At 35.6% G+C, this 20285-nt stretch overlaps 1 protein-coding gene and 1 long non-coding RNA gene across 5 annotated transcripts; one reads left to right on the forward strand and one right to left on the reverse strand.

Moving 5' to 3' along the window:
• Window positions 1–2908, reverse strand: LOC148738349 (uncharacterized). The gene is made up of 3 exons (XR_015997272.1): window positions 2228–2908; window positions 641–703; window positions 1–297 (listed from the first exon to the last, which is right to left on the reverse strand). It is a non-coding gene; the product is annotated as an uncharacterized LOC148738349 (long non-coding RNA).
• A 10571-nt stretch (window positions 2909–13479) lies between these two features.
• On the forward strand, window positions 13480–19571 carry LOC148738350 (uncharacterized). 4 transcript variants are annotated; one of them, XM_088750899.1, is made up of 5 exons: window positions 13480–13518; window positions 15286–15387; window positions 17305–17367; window positions 17719–18000; window positions 19317–19571. In XM_088750899.1, the coding sequence occupies exons 1-5, from the start codon at window positions 13495–13497 to the stop codon at window positions 19377–19379; spliced, it is 534 nt and encodes a 177-aa protein (XP_088607025.1). In that variant the 5' UTR covers window positions 13480–13494; the 3' UTR covers window positions 19380–19571. The 4 variants fall into 4 exon arrangements, with proteins under 4 accessions (XP_088607025.1, XP_088607027.1, XP_088607024.1 ...); XM_088750901.1 differs by lacking the exon at window positions 13480–13518 and adding an exon at window positions 14479–14858; XM_088750900.1 differs by lacking the exon at window positions 13480–13518 and adding an exon at window positions 15122–15186.
• Window positions 19572–20285: the final 714 nt, after the last annotated feature.

The following is a 20285-nucleotide window of genomic DNA, read 5'->3' on the forward strand; positions in this document are numbered from 1 at the left end:
CCTAGTAATGCCTACCTCGTATTCTGGCGGGGGCTGGAGGCTTACGAGGGTTGTGCCTTTGACGAGTGCAGCAGCAAGCATAATCTCCATGATGAAAAAAACCACGAGGAGAGAAGACGTGGCAACCTTCAGCTTCTCTTCATTAGTGAGGGAGATAGTTATCCCCTCTTCCACGAAATAACATAGGTCCCGTGGGTACGCGCAAGTCAGAACAAGGATCATACCCCGATGATAGCTGTATACCGCCATCACAGATAGTGCGATGCAAGCCACGCTAACCGACCACAAGGCATCAATCTGAGTCAATAAGGGTCTTGTATTAGAAATTAAATAAGCTGTAAGTAGATTCTAACGTGCTGAGAGCCTTTGGGCCTTAATGAAAGGATTTGCGGCAGCTTCAGTTTAATTTCAGGCCGACACTTGTTTTGATAGAGATATTGGTCACAAAAGAGAACCTCTCTAATAGTGCATCTTGAAAGTTTTACCCTAAAATTAACAAGTTATGTTTCCCCTACGCAAACTGGCGTTTTGTTTGTTGTTTATTTTTTAAGACCTCCTTTAATAAAAAAGGGAGCATCTGTACGTCGCAAAAAGAATTTAAAACACGGTGACGTGAATCATTGTTTCGATAGTGTCTCACCAGAATGGACGATGGGACGGGGGTGGAGACTACAGGAAGTCCCATGATGCCAGTTGCGAGAACCTAATGAAAACAAAAAAATAACTTACTTGATTTGAAATTTTCTTGCTGTTAACTAGAAGATACCACCACCTAGTCTTCCAAACAATTTTGATAATAAGAATGATGATCACAATAACTATAGCAATAATAAGAATATTTTAATAATGATAATGATAATAATGTTCATAATTGATCAGTAGCAATAAAACTTGCGATATGGATGAAGATCATTGCAATCGTGTGCTATAATACGAGCCTCATTTGTTTACTATTTAATATTTTCTTTGTTTGACTAATTTCCTTCAACCCAGCTTAAATTAGAGCTTTCAATGAGGCCTCGTCGAAATCAACCATAACAGCGCCATGAAATGTGTCAATATCCCGAAAAACTGTGGAAATAACCGGATCTTTACGAACTAGAAATTGCTGTATTTGTAAAGCTATGTTAGGTGCAGTCACTTTGTGTTTTTCGTTTCCATGTGAACTTAAGATGAAATGCCAAATCAACACATCTTAACTAGTTCCTTGAGGCAAAGAAAGGTCAAATTTTCGTTTTTCCACTCACGGTTTTGATTGAAAACCTCTAATTTTGCCGTGCGAAAAAATTTAAAACTTTTGCGACTCGAACGAAATGAAATAGTTGTTATTCAAACCTTTTAACAGTGGATGAAGCAAAGCGTCAAAATTTTCATCAAAAGTGTGAGAATATTCTCACATAGATTTTTAGGTTGATTTTAAAGGAATTGACCGATCACATAATGTATAAAACAAAATAAAAGGCAGTGCATCTATCGATTATAATTTCCACTCCTCAAATCGTTAAACTCATTACTGACGGCGTGATGATTTGTTATTGTTGAGTATTCTTTTTCGATTGAAAATACATATTTCTCTATTTTTCCTCATTGAAAATAACGGGAGAAGTTATTTGCATTTCGTAAACGTTAATAATATTTTTTAAAAAAATGGTTGCGATCAGCATTTCTCTTCTATGACCGTGCAGCTTGACTTTGAGTAAGGTTATGTTGTGGAAGTTTTTAGGATCCGTCACACTGGCGGAATAAAAAAAACAGTGAATTGTTCTGAAAATGTCAATATGAACGGCTCAAATGCGGACGATACGTAGACGAATATTGGCTTACATGATCATGATGAATGAAGTAAAGCTTGTTGATCGTTATTTTTTAACCATTGAGTCACCTCGTTGACGACCTCCTTTCAGGTAGTTTCTGATCGATTTATCATAAACCTTTGCATCTCGTAAGAATAAAAGTGTCACAAATTTGAGCTTTACAGGAGATATATGAGTAGTAGAGGGATTGAGAGGTATAGACCATCAACCCTAGGGCCTAAAAATCTGAAATAATCCGTGAAAAATATACAACTCTAATCTGCAAAAATGATCTGGAAAAAATGATCTGGAGCCACGTCGATAAAAGGTACAAGAAATCACTACTTAAGACCATGTTGAATCGTGCATTCCGCCTGTCGTCCACATGGGAGTCCTTCCAATCTGAATGTGATCATCTAAAGATGTTTACAAACCTCAAGTATCCCGACCACCTCATCAATTCCACCATCTCTCACTTTGTCACCTCAGTTATGTCGGAAAACCCTGTAGTGCAAGCTCAATTATCCGTCAACGAAAATGCTGTTCACCGAGTGGTTTTGCCTTTTAAAGATCAAAAGTCAGCTGACGCAGTGAAAAAGCAATTTTCAGATCTAAGCAACAAAATCGATCACACCCTTCATCCCGTGTTCAAGAGTCGCAAAATCTGTGAAGATCTCAGAGTACGTGAGCCTAAACCTCCTATAGTTAGCCAACAATGCGTTGTATATAATTATAAATGTGATCTGTGTGATGCAGAGTACGTCGGGTACACCAGCCGGCATTTACATCAACGTATTAATGAGCACCGTAATTCGGCCATCGGCAAACATCTAAAGAACGACCACGGCCTACAAACCATCGGCGACCTGACCAAGCATTTCAACGTACTTAAAAAGTGCACCGGGAAACTGGACTGTTTAGTTCATGAAATGCTTTTCATAAAGAAGATGAAGCCCTCTTTGAACAAACAATCTGATTCCATACGCGCGAAACTATTTATTTAATAGTTTACATTTATGAACTCAACACGCGCAATTATTTATTTAAATATTTTAAATATTTTAAACTTTTTACGTTTGCCACCTTCGCACGGTATAAATTAACTATTCATTTTTATTCTCTTCTCACTTGAGAATGATGACATGGAGTCATCGAAACGTTGTGTGTTTTTCTCGCTTGTGTTTATTCTTAATGTCTAACAAAATCTAATGTCATTCGTATACCAGAACCCTTATGTTTATAAACAAAACGACCCAATTTTGGATGATAGATCTTCTTCAATTCAATTGATAATATTAATTGGTTATATTAATTTGTTGACTTTAATATTAATGAAAAAGCTGTATCTTGATTATTTAAATCAATGATTCTTCGTTTACCGTCAGTGATATCGATGCGAATTCTTGATATTCTCTTTGTGTTGACTGGACTATATGTTACTCTTTTTGGTTTAACAGTGAAACTAAATGATGGATTAAGAACACTTGTACTGAAGCTGTAGATGATGTCTGTTTCTTGTCCATCAACCATACTCTGATCAATGAGATCACAATGAATGTTTAGAATATCAGTGTCTTGTGATAAATTGGGTATCTTTGGACCAGCATGAGTTCCAGAACTTAGAACAACTCTTTCAAAACCAATAAGATCATTAAAATTACTGTCTCGAAGATCGAGCTTATAATTATTAGCTAGTCTTATTTCCACTCGAAAAATTGTATCATCAAATTTCAATGTTATTGGATAAGTTTTATCATCTATTTTTGTTTGAGATTTAATGTATTCATTAAAATTCTTATAAGTTCGTAGACCAGCTGGTAGAGTGAATTCAGTGTAAGTTGAACCATTATCTTTACTATATTTTATCTTCTGGTTATCCAGTGAACTTTTAACATTAAACCATGTGAAACTCATGTTTATGATTCTATTAAGACCAATAACGTAATTACGATTATCATCAAGATCTATGGTCTTCGCAAAATCAGTCGTAAAATCTGATGGTTTGTTTTTTCTAGATTTGTTATTGTAAGATGACAGAACAATTTCTCTTTCCATTATATACTATAATTAGATTATATTTTGAAATAATTCTTTACGATTTTGTTGTTTAACTTTTATCAATTATTTGGGACCTAAGAAGAGTGTCTAGAATAGCTTGACCAGTGTTTCTCATTTGTATACTTGTATTGCCAGCTGTCATTTCACCAATAATAAGCTGGAGTTGTTTCAAAAGATATTTTGGATCATTGAAAAACACAACATTTCCTTCTTTTTGTTTTCTTCTTAAACCTTTTCCAACTGTTGTTTTAATTCTTGTTTCATAACCATTTATATACTGATTCAATACTGCTCTTGAATCATCTATTTGTTTGTTTCTTAATTGTCTTTCAGCTGAAGTTATTTTCCCTTTATTAAATGCTTGGGTTACTTGTGATTTTGAACCTTTAAGTTGATTTCTCCTTGTTTTTGCTTTCTTGATAATGTTACGAACATAATTTCTTGTTTTTTGCGGATTCATTATTTCTTGATCAATAACATTTTCAACATTTTCATGATCTTGAATATTAAGTTTGTTGAGAATGTCTTTTTCCATATCCTCATCATCTATTTCATAATCTGGGACTTCATCTTCGTCATATTCAGGAGGTAATTCATTTGGTTGTTCTGGGAAGCATTGTGGATCAACATAAAAATCTGGAAATGTTTCTTCATATGGTGGAGGTTTAGGTTTGTGGTAAAACTGGTTCATCAAAAAGGCCCTCTACATCCATATTTTCAAATGGATCCACCTCTGGGTAATAATCAATGTTTGGTGTTCCAACTTTTTTCTTTGGTCTTTTTCTGATTGGTGAGATATTCATATTATTTTCAATTACTTCATCTAATTTGTTGGTTATTGGTTTGAATAATTCTGAATATGTTTGTTGACTTGCTTTACGTCTGATATCATTTTCATTGATTGCTTCGCGCATACTATTGATTTTATTCCCTATATTGGTTTTGGTTTCGACTAATTCTCTCCACTTTAATAAACTCATAGATATTAGTTGAATTAATGTAAATAAATATATACCGTGAGAATACCTGATTACAGTGTTGAAGAATGTGAAAGTGATTTCAAGCAGTTAGATGGACATGAATACATGCCTAATGATCATTTTCGTATGTTACTATGTGGCCTAGGTGGTTCTGGTAAGACTAATTTATTGATTCACATGATTCTTAAACTGTTATATTTCGATCAAATATTTTTATATGGTGAAAACCTTGAACAAAACAAGTATCAACATTTGATGAAAAAATTCAAGCGAATATCGAAAGATGTCGGTTATCCTGTTATTAAAGCAAGTAATGATGCCATCATTCCAGTGTCTGAAATGAATGATGATTCACAGAAAATTCTCATATTTGATGATTTCGTTTGTGATAAGAACCAAAAACCATTAATTGAATATTTTGTCAAAGGAAGACATTCAAACTGCTCAGTTATTTATTTAAGCCAGAGTTATTTCGGAACACCAAAAGATATAAGAATGAATTGTAGCCATTTTTGTATATATGTTCCTAGTAAAAACGGAAGAAGTATGATATGCAACGAACATAGCGTTCCAATAGATAAATATAAAAAAGCAACACTTGGTGATTATTCATTTTTATACATCGACAAGCCTAGAAAAATCATGGCAAAAACCTTGAATGAACAAATTTAATATATGTAATTAATATACAATGAGTTATTCGAATGGATTTCTAATTCCAGATCATCCGATTGTAGTGAAACATCACCAGGACAAAGAGGAGGTGTGCCAGGTGTTGGATTTAAATTAACTGATGATGGTGACTATGATATGGAAAATAAACAACTTAAAAATGTTAAAAATCCAACTGATCCTCAAGATGTTTGCACAAAAGTTTACGTTGACCAATATATTCACAGTGATGGATCATACACTATGTCTAGTGATTTTGACACGGGAAACAACAAAATAATAAATTTAGGTGCTGGTATCGATGTAAGAGAGATGTCAATGTTTCTCAATTAAACACCAAACTTGATAAAACTCAATTTAATACTAAATAATTAATATGTGAACTGTTTTACTGCAAAAAATGCTTTTCAGGCTCAATTTGATCAATTAGACAATGATAAAGCTGATGTCACTGATCTTAATGCTTATTTTAATATACAAAACGATAACACTATTTTCGGTAAAATAACTTTCGATAATTCTGTTTCCGATAATAATAGAAAAATAGAAAATTTAGGTCCTCCAACTAATAATGGTGACGCTGTCAATAAAAAATATGGTGACGCTGTCAATAAAAAATATGTTGACGAAGAAAATTCAAAACAATTAGATTTAGCTGGTGGGACCATGACTGGTGACATAAATCTTAATGGAAAAACGATAAGAAATCCCAAACCTTTAAGTTTCAATACCACCACGAAAAGTAATCTTGATACTTTACTCAAGGAAAATCGTTTGATGTCTATTCCCGAATCAAATATTTTTCATCAACATATGCAACAAATTATCCCATTAGATTCACTTGGAAAATTAACAAAATCTGATTATGATACTTTGAAAACTGATTTACAAAATAGAGGATTCAATCATCAAGATTTTGCTGAATTTTCAGCAAGACAAAAAAAAAATCTGAATTAAGCACACCAACTGATAATGATGACGCTGCAACCAAAAATATGTTGATGACAAAATAGAAAAAATACCACATAGCAGAACCGATCTCACTGATTATCTTAACAAAAAACAAGGTGGTAATATCGAAAAGGCTTTGAATTTCAGTAGTGTTCACGGTGCTGACAGACAAATAACAGGCATTTCAGATCAACCATTGAATGGCACTGCTGTTGTAAATGACAATAAATTACAATCTGAATTTGTTAAGAAAGCTGATTTAAGCACTATGCTTAATGAACTAAGTGGAAAGCTTGACATAACATTCAATAGAGAAATAGCTAAAAAATCTAATGAAAATACTGTTGTGCTTTTGGATGGTACATATGCTATGACTGGTAACCTCAACATGAACTCAAAATCAATCATAAACCTAAAAGATCCACAGCCTGATGAAAGATTCCATGCATCAACTGTTAATTACTTTAATAAAACAATAAGTGACAACAATACTTTCATGACAGCAAACTATGAAAAATACGTTGATGACCACATTTCTCGTGGTGTTAGCAGTCGACTGAGTAATGATCTCAGGTATATTATATACGATCCCGGCCAATTTAGCGATGAAGATGCTATCTCTGGGCAAAAACTGGCTGATAATGGTGTCTTTCATGAATTTAATAATCGTGTAAAACCATTCTAAAAAATATAAAAAAGGTTATTATTCATCACGCTTTGGAATTAACAGGTACCAAGCTGATAAATCAGAATATACAGTTGGCATTGAATTATGGTGGAAATCAAATGATATCGATCACAATACATTAAGTTAAAGTGCTACAAGCTCTGTCGAGACAGTCTCAAGACAACTAATGAATAAACTTTCAAACCATGTCAGAAGTATTGTTCATATGACAAAATGGACTGATACAACACCTAATTATTTAATGGTTGACGTTGTGATGAAAAACAAATCAGGTCAGATACATAGTTTTTTACTAGTTATTTGGGTAGTCGTTTATGGTTCTAGAGGTTATCACAATGACTTACCAGTAAAAGATGTTTAAGATAAATTGTATAGTATAGTTCATAATGGTTTTATATATTTCAATGCACCACTAATGATTCGTCAACCAAAAATACCAACCAGCCCAGCCACAAAGTATAATGCAGATGAAACAATAAAAAATATATATTTACACTATATAGACAATCGCCGAAATTTTGTCGCAAGAGCAATCGAATTTCAAAATAGCAGTATATCTTCAATTGATTCAACTCATTTCAGAGTGCATTCTAATGATATCGAAATTCTTAACACAGGTACATACTCACTCAACTTCAGATTTAATTATCGAATTAATAAATCGGGATATTACAATATCCAATATATAGAAACAGGTAAAAGAACATATACAACTACACTACTTGAAAACAGACCAACTAATAGAACTTTAAATGGTTTCGTCATTTTCAATTTTTAATCTGGAGCAAGATTGAAAATAACAACAAATTCATTAAACGCTGTAATTGAAAGAGCTTGTGTATTATATTTAGTTGAATTAGATTAATCTATCCAATATATATGAAAAAAACAAGTAAAATATTCAATTGGAATCACATATCAGACAAACTAACTGAAGACCAAATTGATTAAAATAATGCATAAAATAATGAATAGGAATCATATCATTGGTCAAGTAGCATCCGTTGGATTGATTGGTACTGGAACCATCGTTGGTGGTGTAACACTAAACCCAATTATCCTTGGTATTGTGTCTGGATCTGGAATTGCGTTAAAAACCTTCTTGGAATTAAAGAATTATAAGAAAAATATTGAGATGTGTAAGTTTGCTTTCACATCCTATGAAAAGATATTAACTGAATTGAGGTTATGTTTGAGAGGGCTTCAATTTGATGCGCATGTGTTTTTAAATCATGTCAAAGTCATTGATGAATTGATAATAGACATGTGCCCATTAGCAGACAAATATTCTAAAAAATATGATTCTAAATTTGCTGATTAAGGATCGAATCAATTTCATCTCCAATAAGATTCTTTATTCGAGCCCAATACTTCTTATATTGTTTAATAGTCTTCTTCGATTTCGAGGCTTTTGTTTCATTAGGTGATAAATTCATCATATGAATTAGCTTACCAATGATAAACTTTATTGATATTGTCCGTTTTCTTCCACTTTTTATTTGAAGTTCTATTTATTCAATAAGATCAAAGATTTTAATGATTTTCTTTATATCATTTCGAGATATTTGAATTCTATATTGATCATCAATTTCATAAATAACTTTTTCTATATGGTATTTTCTGATATAAACTGATTTTTTTCGGAATTTATACCTATTGTTATAAAAATCAATGAACTTGCAATCTTCTAAATTATAACCACGAACTAATCCACAATTAATACAAACAAACGAACTATCTCTTAATTTCACATTCTGATTCTCACAACATTTCTCTTCAACAATTTCATTTTCTTTGATAGTTTAATCACAAAAAGGACAATAACGTCTATCATCCTCAAGTAATGCTAAATGAATATTATAATCACATATCTCTTATACTATGAATAAAATAAAAAAAATTAAGCGTTTTAATTTGGAAACAAGATTAAGAAGAAGCCATTTTGAGTCTCTTTTATGATTTTAATTTTTTGTAAAGTTTAAAAATTTCTGTATTCTTGGATTTTGTCATATCAGTTTACAGATTTATTCCAGATCATTTTGTCCAGATCATTTTTGCAGATTAGAGTTATATATTTTTCACGGATTATTTCAGATTTTTAGGCCCGCGGGTTGATGGTCTATACCTCTCAATCCCTCTACTACTCATATATCTCCTGTAAAGCTCAAATTTGTGACAGTTCATTCTTACGAGATGCAAAGGTTTATGATAAATCGATCAGAAACTACCTGAAAGGAGGTTGTCAACGAGGTGACTCAATGGTTAAAAAATAACGATCAACAAGCTTTAGTTCATTCATCATGATCATGTAAGCCAATATTCGTCTACGTATCGTCCGCATTTGAGCCGTTCATATTGACATTTTCAGAACAATTCACTCTTTTTTTTTTTTATTCCGCCAGTGTGAAGGATCCTAAAAACTTCCACAACATAACCTAACTCAAAGACAAGCTGCACGGTCACAGAAGAGAAATGCTGATCGCAACCATTTTTTTTAAAATTATTATTAACGGTTACGAAATGCAAATAACTTCTCCCGTTATTTTCAATGAGGAAAAATAGCGAAAAATGTATTTTCAATCGAAAACGAATAATCAACAATAACAAATAATCACGCCGTCAGTAATGAGTTTAACGATTTGTGGAGTGAAAATTATAATCGATAGATGCACTGCCTTTTATTTTGTTTTATACATTATGTGATTGGTCAATTCCTTTCAAAGCAACCTAAAAATCTATGTGAGAATATTCTCACACTTTTGATGAAAATTTTAACACTTTGCTTCATCCACTGTTAAAAGGTTTGAATAACAACTATTTCATTTCGTTCGATCATTGTTAAAATCGAAATCATGCAGTTGAAACAAACTACTCGTGTCGCAAAAGTTTTAAATTTTTTCGCACGGCAAAACTAGAGGTTTTCAATCAAAACCGCGAGTGGAAAAACGAAAATTTGACCTTTCTTTGCCTCAAGGAACTAGTAAAGATATGGTGATATGGCATTTCATCTAAAGTTTACATGGAAACGAAAAACACAAAGTGACTGCACCTAACATAGCTTTACAAATACAGCAATTTCTAGTTCGTAAAGATCCCGTTATTTTCCACAGTTTTTTGGCAAATTTACACATTTCTTGACGCTGTCATGGCTGATTTCGACGAGGCCTCATTGAAAGCTCTAATTTAAGTTGGGTTGAAGGAAATTAGTCAGGCAAAGAAAATATTAAATAGTAAACAAATGAGGCTTGTATTATAGCACACGATTTCAATGATCTTCATCTATATCGCAAGTTTTATTGCTACTGATCAATTATGAACATTATTATCATTATCATTATTAAAATATTTATTTGTTCCTATAGTTATTGTGATCATCATTCTTATTATGAAAATTGTTTGGAGGAGTAGCTGGTGGTGTCTTCTAGTTAACATCAAGAAAATTTCAAATCAAGTAAGTTATTTTTTTGTTGTCATTAGGTTCTCGCGACTGGCATCATGGGACTTGCTGTAGTCTCCACCCTAGTCCCATCGTCCATTCTGGTGAGATACTATCGAAACAATGATTCACGTCACCGTGTTTTAAATTCTTTTTGCGACGTACAGATGCTCCTTTTTTTTTATTAAAGGAGGTCTTAAAAAATAAACAAGAAACAAAAAGCCAGTTTGCGTAGGGGAAACATAACTTGTTAATTTTAGGGTAAAACTTTCAAGATGCACTATTAGAGAGGTTCTCTCTTGTGCCCGATGACCAAGATCTCTATCAAAACAAGTGTTGGCCTGAAATTAAACTGAAGCTGCCGCAAATCCTTTCATTAAGGCCCAAAGGCTCTCAGCACGTTAGAATCTACTTAATGCTTATTTAATTTCTAATACAAGACCCTTATTGACTCAGATTGATGCCTTGTGGTCGGTTAGCGTGGCTTGCATCGCACTATCTGTGATGGCGGTATACAGCTATCATCGGGGTATGATCCTTGTTCTGACTCACGAGTACCCACCGGAGCTATGTTATTTCGTGGAAGAGGGAATAACTATCTCCCTAACTAATGAAGAGAGGCTGAAGCTTGCCACGTCCTCTCCTCGTGTTTTTTTTTCATCATGGAGATCATGCTTGCTGCTGCACTCGTCAGAGGCACAACCCTCGCAAGCCTCCAGCCCCCGCCAGAATACGAGGTAGGCATTACTAGGCAACATCAAGAAAAAATTCACCTTTATTGTTTGCCAACAAAGGAAAAATGCTTAACATTATGGTGGACGCTGAAGGCGGGTATAATGATGCGAATCTCTTGTCCTGATTACCTAACGTAACCCGCAAAAAAGAGTTTGTATACTCGTGCAGTTACTTCGAGGGAGCAGCCGGAAAAAATAGGATGACGAAGCGTTAAATAAGTTTATTTCGATTTCTTTTCCAGCATAATCCATGCAAACATGACAACCCTAAATGACCAACCGTAAGATAGATACGTGTGAACAATAAAGTCGCAAGATACTGAAGGATTTAGGCCCTTCTTGCTCCCTATATTTCAGCTATACGTAGGATTACTTCGTAATATTCAAACTCTCTTAACACCCGTCAAATGTTCTTCACCATTATTCGTAACGCTTGACGGCTTTCGTTTGGCAAGTAACATTCCTCGTTATATCCCCCGCTCATGGATGGTAAAATTACCAGATGGAGGCACATAAGGACAAACAGTAATAGAACTGCTGATACTATTAGCAGCCTGTTCGCCAAATTCCTCCTTCTTCTTGATGGAAAACCACTTCAAAACATTGTGAAAAAACGTTGCCTCCTCGAAAGTCTTTCAGTGAATGACTTCATGTAAACCTAACGACCGCAAGGAAAAATATGTCAGTAATCCATAGAAATAAACTCGAAAACAGTTCATTCGCCTCAGATCACAACGTGGGAAAAAAAAAAGACCAACTGATAGATCATCAACGCATAGAGGTTTCATTCCTCATGGCAAATCAGTACTTTTTCCTTTGCTGACTTCCATACCTCGGGAAAAACTACATCGGTGAAAGATGTATTCATCGGTGCAGTTAGAACTGGTGCCATGACATCAGTAGCATCCTTTAACAAGCTGACACATAATTTATCAAGTCCAATGGGTTTTCTTTAAGATCTGAGAGCATTATGGACAAAGTTCACTTCGACATCATTTGGGTCGAATTCATATGATACGGTGCTCGAAGTAGGAGAGGAAGGAATATTTCGAAAAGATTTTGTTAAGGCTTTTCCAAAAACATAAAAACATTGAATATCTATATGTACATCTCTATTTATTTCTTTAACATCCTGCGACGGGCGTGATTTATAAACGCGAAATACAAACGTCACAACAAAACATCCGTTCATGCAATTGTTGAATTGTTATGACATCGAAGGTTTTCGCAATATGAACCGGTTGGCAATCGCTTTGCACAATTATCAAAATGCGAATGACAGAAATAAGCCGACGACTCATGTAAGCACATGAATGCAACACAGCTGCACGCGGCCTTACTTCGTAGCCTTATTTTGTATAACGATCAAGCGACTGCACATTCTCAGGGTCTTGAGACGCGTTGGAGTCCCTCCGGCGGATCTTGTCAGAATACTCTTCTGTTGTTTCGGTTTCTTACCTTCCTCGCTTCCTCATTGACCAGCTTGAAGCTATCCAGAAGAAGGCTATGCGAATGATATATCCTGACCTCCACTATCAACAGGCTCTTGCTCAAGCCAACAATACCAGTTTAGAGGATAGACGCGCCCACTTATGTCTTAAAGTGTGGCACAATATCAAAAATAATCCGGCCTGCCAGCTGCACCGTCTCCTCCCTCCCATGCGATCCGAGTGCCACTCTTACCACCTTAGGAGCAGTAGTAGTTCTAGCCGTTTTCAGTATAGAGCAAAACGCTTTGGTTCTAGTCTTTTCCCAGCAATGGCGAAAATTAACTAATCATAAGGTCTAGTTATCTCTTTTATAGTATTTTATTTCCCTCTGAATTGTAAATTATTTATAATAGCCTGTAATCCCAGTCCCTCAAAAACAAGTGTAATTTTATCTACTCTCGTAATATGTATGTAAACACACTGTAATTCATAATTTTATGCCACCGTGTGTAGTTTTTAATAAACCATCATCGTCATCATCATCATCATCATCATCATCACAAACTATTCTTGTTCGTAAGTCCAAGCCTTTCCAAGTAGAACATTTTGCAACTAAGGTCAAAGGAATGAAAATGTTTGGGAAGAAAATTATGAAGGTCCTTTCAATTTCTCAGGTGGTAATAACGGCCATCTTCCTCACGGTTGGTCTGGTGGATCGATATCAACTGGGGCACGACTTCAGCGCAACTTATATGCCATGTTGGATATCTAGCCAGGTAAGAAACTGATACCTCTTGGAATTAAAAGTTCAAAAACATAAAGTATAAATACCGAGGGTTTATGAGCCTTCAGGCCTTACCGTTAGCGTGCTACAAATACAATGTCCAGGTTCCAGGTTCGTGCGTATTTTGTGGATATTGGAGACCTTAAGATCGAGGTTTGGCGATCTCACCGCAAACGGCAAACGGCAAACTGCGGTTCGCCGCTAGCGGTTTCACGTTAGCCGTCTGCCCATATTTGGGACATAAGATTCGCGGGTGGTAGCACTGTTGAATTATGAGAAATTAGTAAAAAAACAAGATGGCTGCTGCCCGAAGGTGATATGTGGATTAATGTGTTTGTTGGATTTATTGATTACTTAACGAGAGCAGAACACTAAATCATTCATCCCCTTTAAATTAGGCAAGACTACAAAGATCTCCTAGACATTATGCAGCTGGACGATAGCAGTTCTGAAGGTTCGTTGTCGAGCAATAAAGATCTCGATTTCTTATTTCTTTAAGCAGCTTTGTATGCTTGGTCATCTGAACAGAGCCATTACTGAAGCAAAATAAGCATTCATGCATTCACATACCATCGGAAATTGGCTTTTGTTTAACCTTAAAGTAATCCAACCGGCAAAACAGTTTTAAGTTTTAACAACAAATAGTCGGCCGCCATGTTTGTTTTCATTCATTCGTTCACTTCTATTTTAGCTGAGAAATCGTCTTCAAAATTACGTTTCTATGAAAAAGAATTCGATAATTAATAAGCGAAAGAGTTCTTAAAAGTAGTCTTTCCTCTCAAGTTTGATGTTTTGGGGGTGCAAAAAACCTTGCGGTAAATCGCTTACTTCTAGAGCGTGGTACAGCTGCATAAAACGTGAACCTGAAACTGCAACCCTGACGGCAAGGCACTGGTCATGTGACTTCTTGACGTTCGCAGTTCGCGGGAAATGCCTAAAAACCTCGATCTTAAGGTCCCTATTGTGTTTTGCTCTTGAACAAGGGTATATAATAATTAGTGTCTGGTTTCACAGTGAATTTACTTATAGGCACGGGACAAATGGAGGCAGGAAATGCTTGGGGCAACCACGATTTATTCGCATGTCTTACCTGAGGAGGAATAAGAACTTGTGTTGTTTTGTATTTCCCTCAGGAGTAATATGAGTCAGCCACGTTTTGCAGATTGACTATATGTCTCCTATGAAGTGCAAATTTGTGGTGCGTTTATTCTTACGAGATGCAACGGTGTATGATAAATCGATCAGAAACTATCCGAAAGGAAGTTGTTAACGTGGCGACTTAATGGTTAAAAAATTGCGATCAACAAGCTTTACTTTGTTTATCACGACAATGTAAGCCAATATTCGTCTACTTATGGTCCATATTTCAGCCGTTCATATTGACATTTTCAGAAGAGTTTTCTGATTTTTTTTTTGCGCCAGTATGAGTGATCCTTAAAACCTCCTCAACATAACCTAACTCAAAGACAAGCTGTGCGGTCACAGTGATGAAAATGCTGATTGTCGCCATTTTTTCAAAGTTACCATTAAAGAAATGCAAATATCTTATCCAGTGTTTTTTTTTTTTAATGAGGAAAAAGAAGAGGCCAATGCACAACAGCTGCATACAGCCTAATTTCGTTGCCTAATTTTGCACAAAGAGCACAAGTTATTGTTGTTCGTAAGTCCAGGCCTTTCCAAGTAAAACGCTTTCGCAACTAAGTTCAAAGGAATGAAAATGTATAGGAAGAAAAAAATGAAGTTCCTTTCAATTTTCCAGTTGGCGATGGCGGCCATCTTCCTCACGACTGGTATGGTAGATCGATATGAAGTGCGGTACTACACCAGCTTAACGTATATGCCATGTTGGATATCTAGCCTGGTAAGAAAACTGATACCTCTTAGAATTAAAAGTTTAAAAAGTACAAATACCGAGGATGTGAGAGCCCTCTGGCCCTACGGTTAGCGCGCTAGACTATAAATCCAACAGCCTAGGTTGGTGCGTAGTTCGGGGATACTGTGTTTTGTTCTTGAAGAAGGGAATATCATAATTGGTATATAATTTCGCAGTGAGTTTATTACAAAGAAAAGCAAATAGGCACGAGACAATTGCAAGTAGGGGGCAGGAAATGCTTGGGGTAACCACGATTTATTCGCATGTCTTACCTGAGGAGGAATAACAACTTGCGTTGCTTCGAATTTCCCTCAGGATAATATGAGTCAGCCACGTTTGGAGATTGACCATATATCTCCTGTAAAGCTCAAATTTGTGACACTTTTATTCTTACGAGATGCAAAGGTTTATAATAAATCGATCAGAAACTACCCGAAAAGATGTTGTCAACGAGGTGACTCAATGGTTAAAAAATAGCGATCAACAAACTTTACTTCGTTCATCGTGATCATTTAAGCCAATATTCGTCTACGTATGGTACGCATTTGAGCCGTTCATATTGATATTTTCAGAGCAATTCACTGTTTTTTCCCCGCCAGTATGAGTGATCCTAAAAACCTTCACAATATAACCTAACTCAAAGACAAGCTGCATGGCCACAGAAGAGAATTGCTGATCGCAACCATGTTTTTTTAAATTATCATTAACGGTTACGAAATGCAAATAACTTCTCCCGTTTTTTTCAATGAGGAAAAAATAGAGAAAAATGTATTTTCAATCGAAAAAGAATACTTAACAATAACAAATCATCACGCCGTCAGTAATGAGTTCAACGAATTTTCGAGTGAAAGGTATAATCGATAGATGCACTGCCTTTTATTTAGTTTTATAAATTATATGATTGGTCGATTCGTTTCAAATCAACCTGTAAATCTCTCTGAGAATATTCTCACACTTTTGGTGAAAAGTTTGACGCTTTGCTTCATTCACTGTTAAAAGGTTTGAAAAACAACTTGTCGCGACTATAACTACATTGTTTTAGTTCAATTTGTACGCTTTACGTACCCATGATTGACATCATGTGATAATGACGTAATTCGAAAACCTCGTGGTGTTGTTGTTTTTTGGTTTTGGTTTTAGTCGCCATTTTTGTTTAATGTAAAGATTCGTTTGGAATCAGAATACAGTTCTCAAACGCCAAAGAGTGTTTGGTCAGTGGTACGATCACTTTAGGTGACACAACTATTTCATTTCGTTCGATCATTGTTAAAATCGAAATCATGCAGTTGAAACAAAACTACTCGCATTGCAAAAGTTTTAAATTTTTTCGCACGGCAAAATTGGAGGTTTTCAATCAAAACCGAGAGTGGAAAAACGAAAATTCGACTTGTCTTTATGTCACGGAACTAGTAAAGATGTGGTGATTTGGCATTTCATCCAAAGTTTATATGGAAACGAAAACCACAAAGTGACTTTACCTAACATAGCTTTACAAATATAGAAATTTCCAGTTTGTAAAGATACGGTTATTTTCCACAGTTTTTTGGCAAATTTACTCATTCCTTAGCGCTGTTAGGGTTGATTTCGCCGAGGCCTCATTGAAAGCTCTAATTTAAGCTGGGTTGAAGGAAATTAGTCAGGCAAAGGAAATATTAAGTAGTAAACAAATGAGGCTCGGATTCTAGCTCACAATTTCAATGATCTTCATCCATATCGCAAGTTTTATTGCTACTGATCATTTATGAATATTATTATTATTATCGTTTATAAATATTTATTTATTGCTATAGCTATTGTGATCATCATTCTTATTATGAAAATTGTTTGGAGGACCAGGTGGTGGTATCTTCTAGTTAACATCAAGAAAATTTCAAATCAAGTAAGTTATTTTTTTGTTTTCATTAGGTTCTCGCGACAGGCATCATGGGACTTGCTGTAGTCTCCACCCCAGTCCCATCGTCCATTCTGGTGAGACACTATCGAAACAATGATTCAAGTCACCGTGTTTTAAATTCCTTTTGCGACGTACAAATGTTCCCGTTTTTTTTATTAAAGGAGGTCTTAAAAAGTAAACAACAAACAAATGCCAGTTTGCTTAGGGAAACATAACTTGTTCATTTTAGGGTAAAACTTTCAAGATGCACTATTAGAGAGGTTCTCTCTTGTGCGCGGTGACCAAGATTCCTATCAAAACAAGTGTCGGCCTGAAATTAAACTGAAGCTGCCAGAAATTCTCTCATTAAAGCCCAAAGGCTCTCAGCACGTTCGAATCTACTTACAGCTTATTTAATTTCTAATACAAGACCCTTATTGACTCAGATTGATGCCTTGTGGTCGGTTAGCGTGGCTTGCATCGCACTATCTGTGATGGCAGTATACAGCTATCATCAGGGTATGATCCGTGTTCTGACTCACGCGTACCAAATATACCCATGTCATTTCGTGGAAGAGGGGTTAACTATCTCCCTAACTAATGAAGAGAAGCTGAAGGTTGCCACGTCTTCTCTCCTCGTGTTTTTTTTCATCATGGAGATCATGCTTGCTGCTGCACTCGTCAGAAGCACAACCCTCGCAAGCCTCCAGCCCCCGCCAGAATACGAGGTAGGTTTTACAAGGCAACATCAAGAAAAAATTCTTCTTTATTGTTTGCCAACAAAGGAAAAATGCTTAACATTATGGCGGGCGCAGAAGACGTGCAAAATGATGCGAATCCCGTATTCTGATTTCTTAACATATCCCGCAATAAAGAGTTTGTATACTCGTGCAGTTACTTCGAGGAAGCAGCCGGAAAAATTAGGATGACGAATGGTTAAATAAGTTTATTTCGATTTCGTTTCCAGCATAATCAATGCAAACATGAGAAACCTAAATGACCAATCGTAAGGAAGGTACGTGTGAACAATAAAGTCGCAAGATACTGAAGGATTTAGGCCCTTCTTGCTCCTTGTATTTCAGCTTTACGTAGGATTACTTCGTATAATTAAAACTTTCTCTCACGCTGGAAATTGTTTCAGAACCTATAAGACTCGATCAAGTTTGACACAAACAGAAGTCAAGACTGGAGAAAATTGGTCTCATAGATCATTTTCAAGATCTTGATGAATATCACAAGTCAATTAGAAGAGGTAATAATTAAGAATTGTTTCATGCTTAGCGTGCGTCTATCGAGTTATGGATGCACGCGGGGAGTTTGGAGAGCACGAGAGAAGCGCAAGAGTTGCTCAAGGCGCAGTCGAGAGCAACTCTAGCTTCTTGAGTGCTCTCCAAACTTCCCAAGTGCATCCATAACTCGATAGACGCACAGCTAAAAGCATGAAACAATTCTTAATAAAATACGAAAACAATTTGGGCGCTGAATGACGTTTTTGTAATGTTTTTTAAATGAAAGTTGCCCGAAAATGTTGGCGTCTCCGATTGTTTTGTTGATTTTGTAATTAAATGGTTTTCGGTAGGAATTACAAATGTAACCAAAAAAACGTCATCAACAGAGACGTTTACCTTTAAAAGTCGCCACAATCCAATTTGTAGTCTTCTTAGTTCTTGCTGAATGTCTTTCAGCTAAAATTTGCTCCAGCTCCTGTTCTGATAAATTCGGGAAACGGGCCTGTTGTGTTTCGCTTTCGTATAGTGCTTGTTGGCTTGATTACTTGCGGGAAGGTCGAAAGCCGAAGAAAAGTTTGGTTGGCCTTCGATTTACTATTATCGCTTTCCGAAACTTTAACTTGAGGAACTCACACGACGGAAATTTTGCAGCTATTTTGAAACTGCACACGTCATTTTATTGAGCACGGCCGTGCGTACATAAGGATTTTGTTCATGTTGACGCAATAGGAATTAGATAGGACCAGCGCGCGCGCTATGTTATAATAAATGATTCTTACCTTTTTTTAAATGCTGTTATTGTTTTTTTTTTTTAGCTGCACCGTTTTCATCTACCCAGAGGAAGTTCAAATACTCTTCAATCTGAGTGCGAATGTTAGTCATCGCCCCCCTTTGTGTCTGTAACAGGATACTTAAATGAAAGAAAACCTTTGTCATCATACATCTTTTGACAGCAACAGTAATAATAACAACAATAATAATAACAATAACAACAATTGCAATGGGAGTAATGCAATAATGCAATAATAATACATTGTGTCTGCGTTAATAAATACAACTTTACACGATCATTTGCTCAGACGACTCTTAGCTAAACAGTTGGTGTATGTAATAGTACTAGGTGCTGTCTAATTTGGATATTATTGGATGAGAAAAACTCTGAGGACGGCCAAAATTGGATATGGCCGTCCTCAATTGGCTGTCAGTGAAGTTGATTGAGTCCAATGCTTTCCCCAAAATTGGGCAAGCAGTAATCCTCCTACTTATCAATTATATAACTGGTCAGTTAGAAGGTAGTAATTCAGTTGTAGGCATTCTCAGTCAAGCTATTATTCTGTAATTTTTTTTAAACTTTCCAATCCAATTCCTAATCGGACAGTTTTAAAATATTAAAGAATAATAGCCATGCTGACAAGTTTTGATTAACTACCAGCTATACAATTAGATCACTTATAAATATGATATTTTATCTATTTTACTAATTTTAACCGACATTGAAATGCTACCTAATAAACCCAAAGAAATATAAGAATCCAACATATGGATTCTCATATTCTACTAAATCCTCTTTGTATGTGTGTAATTGGTTCTACTCTTATTCCCGTTTCGAATGCAGCCTTCTGATTGGATTCACTTCCTCCGCTCTTCGAGCCTACGTTACCAGCGATTTTGTGTGTATTTTAAAGCGCGCAAGAAGTAGAGAAAACCATACTTGTCGAACACGTATGAAATCTTCTTCACCATTATTCTTAAGGGTGGACGGCTCTCGTTTGGCAAGTAACGTT

The sequence above is a fragment of the Stylophora pistillata genome, chromosome 2 (assembly GCF_964205215.1).
Source record: "Stylophora pistillata chromosome 2, jaStyPist1.2, whole genome shotgun sequence".
NCBI lineage: Eukaryota > Metazoa > Cnidaria > Anthozoa > Scleractinia > Pocilloporidae > Stylophora > Stylophora pistillata.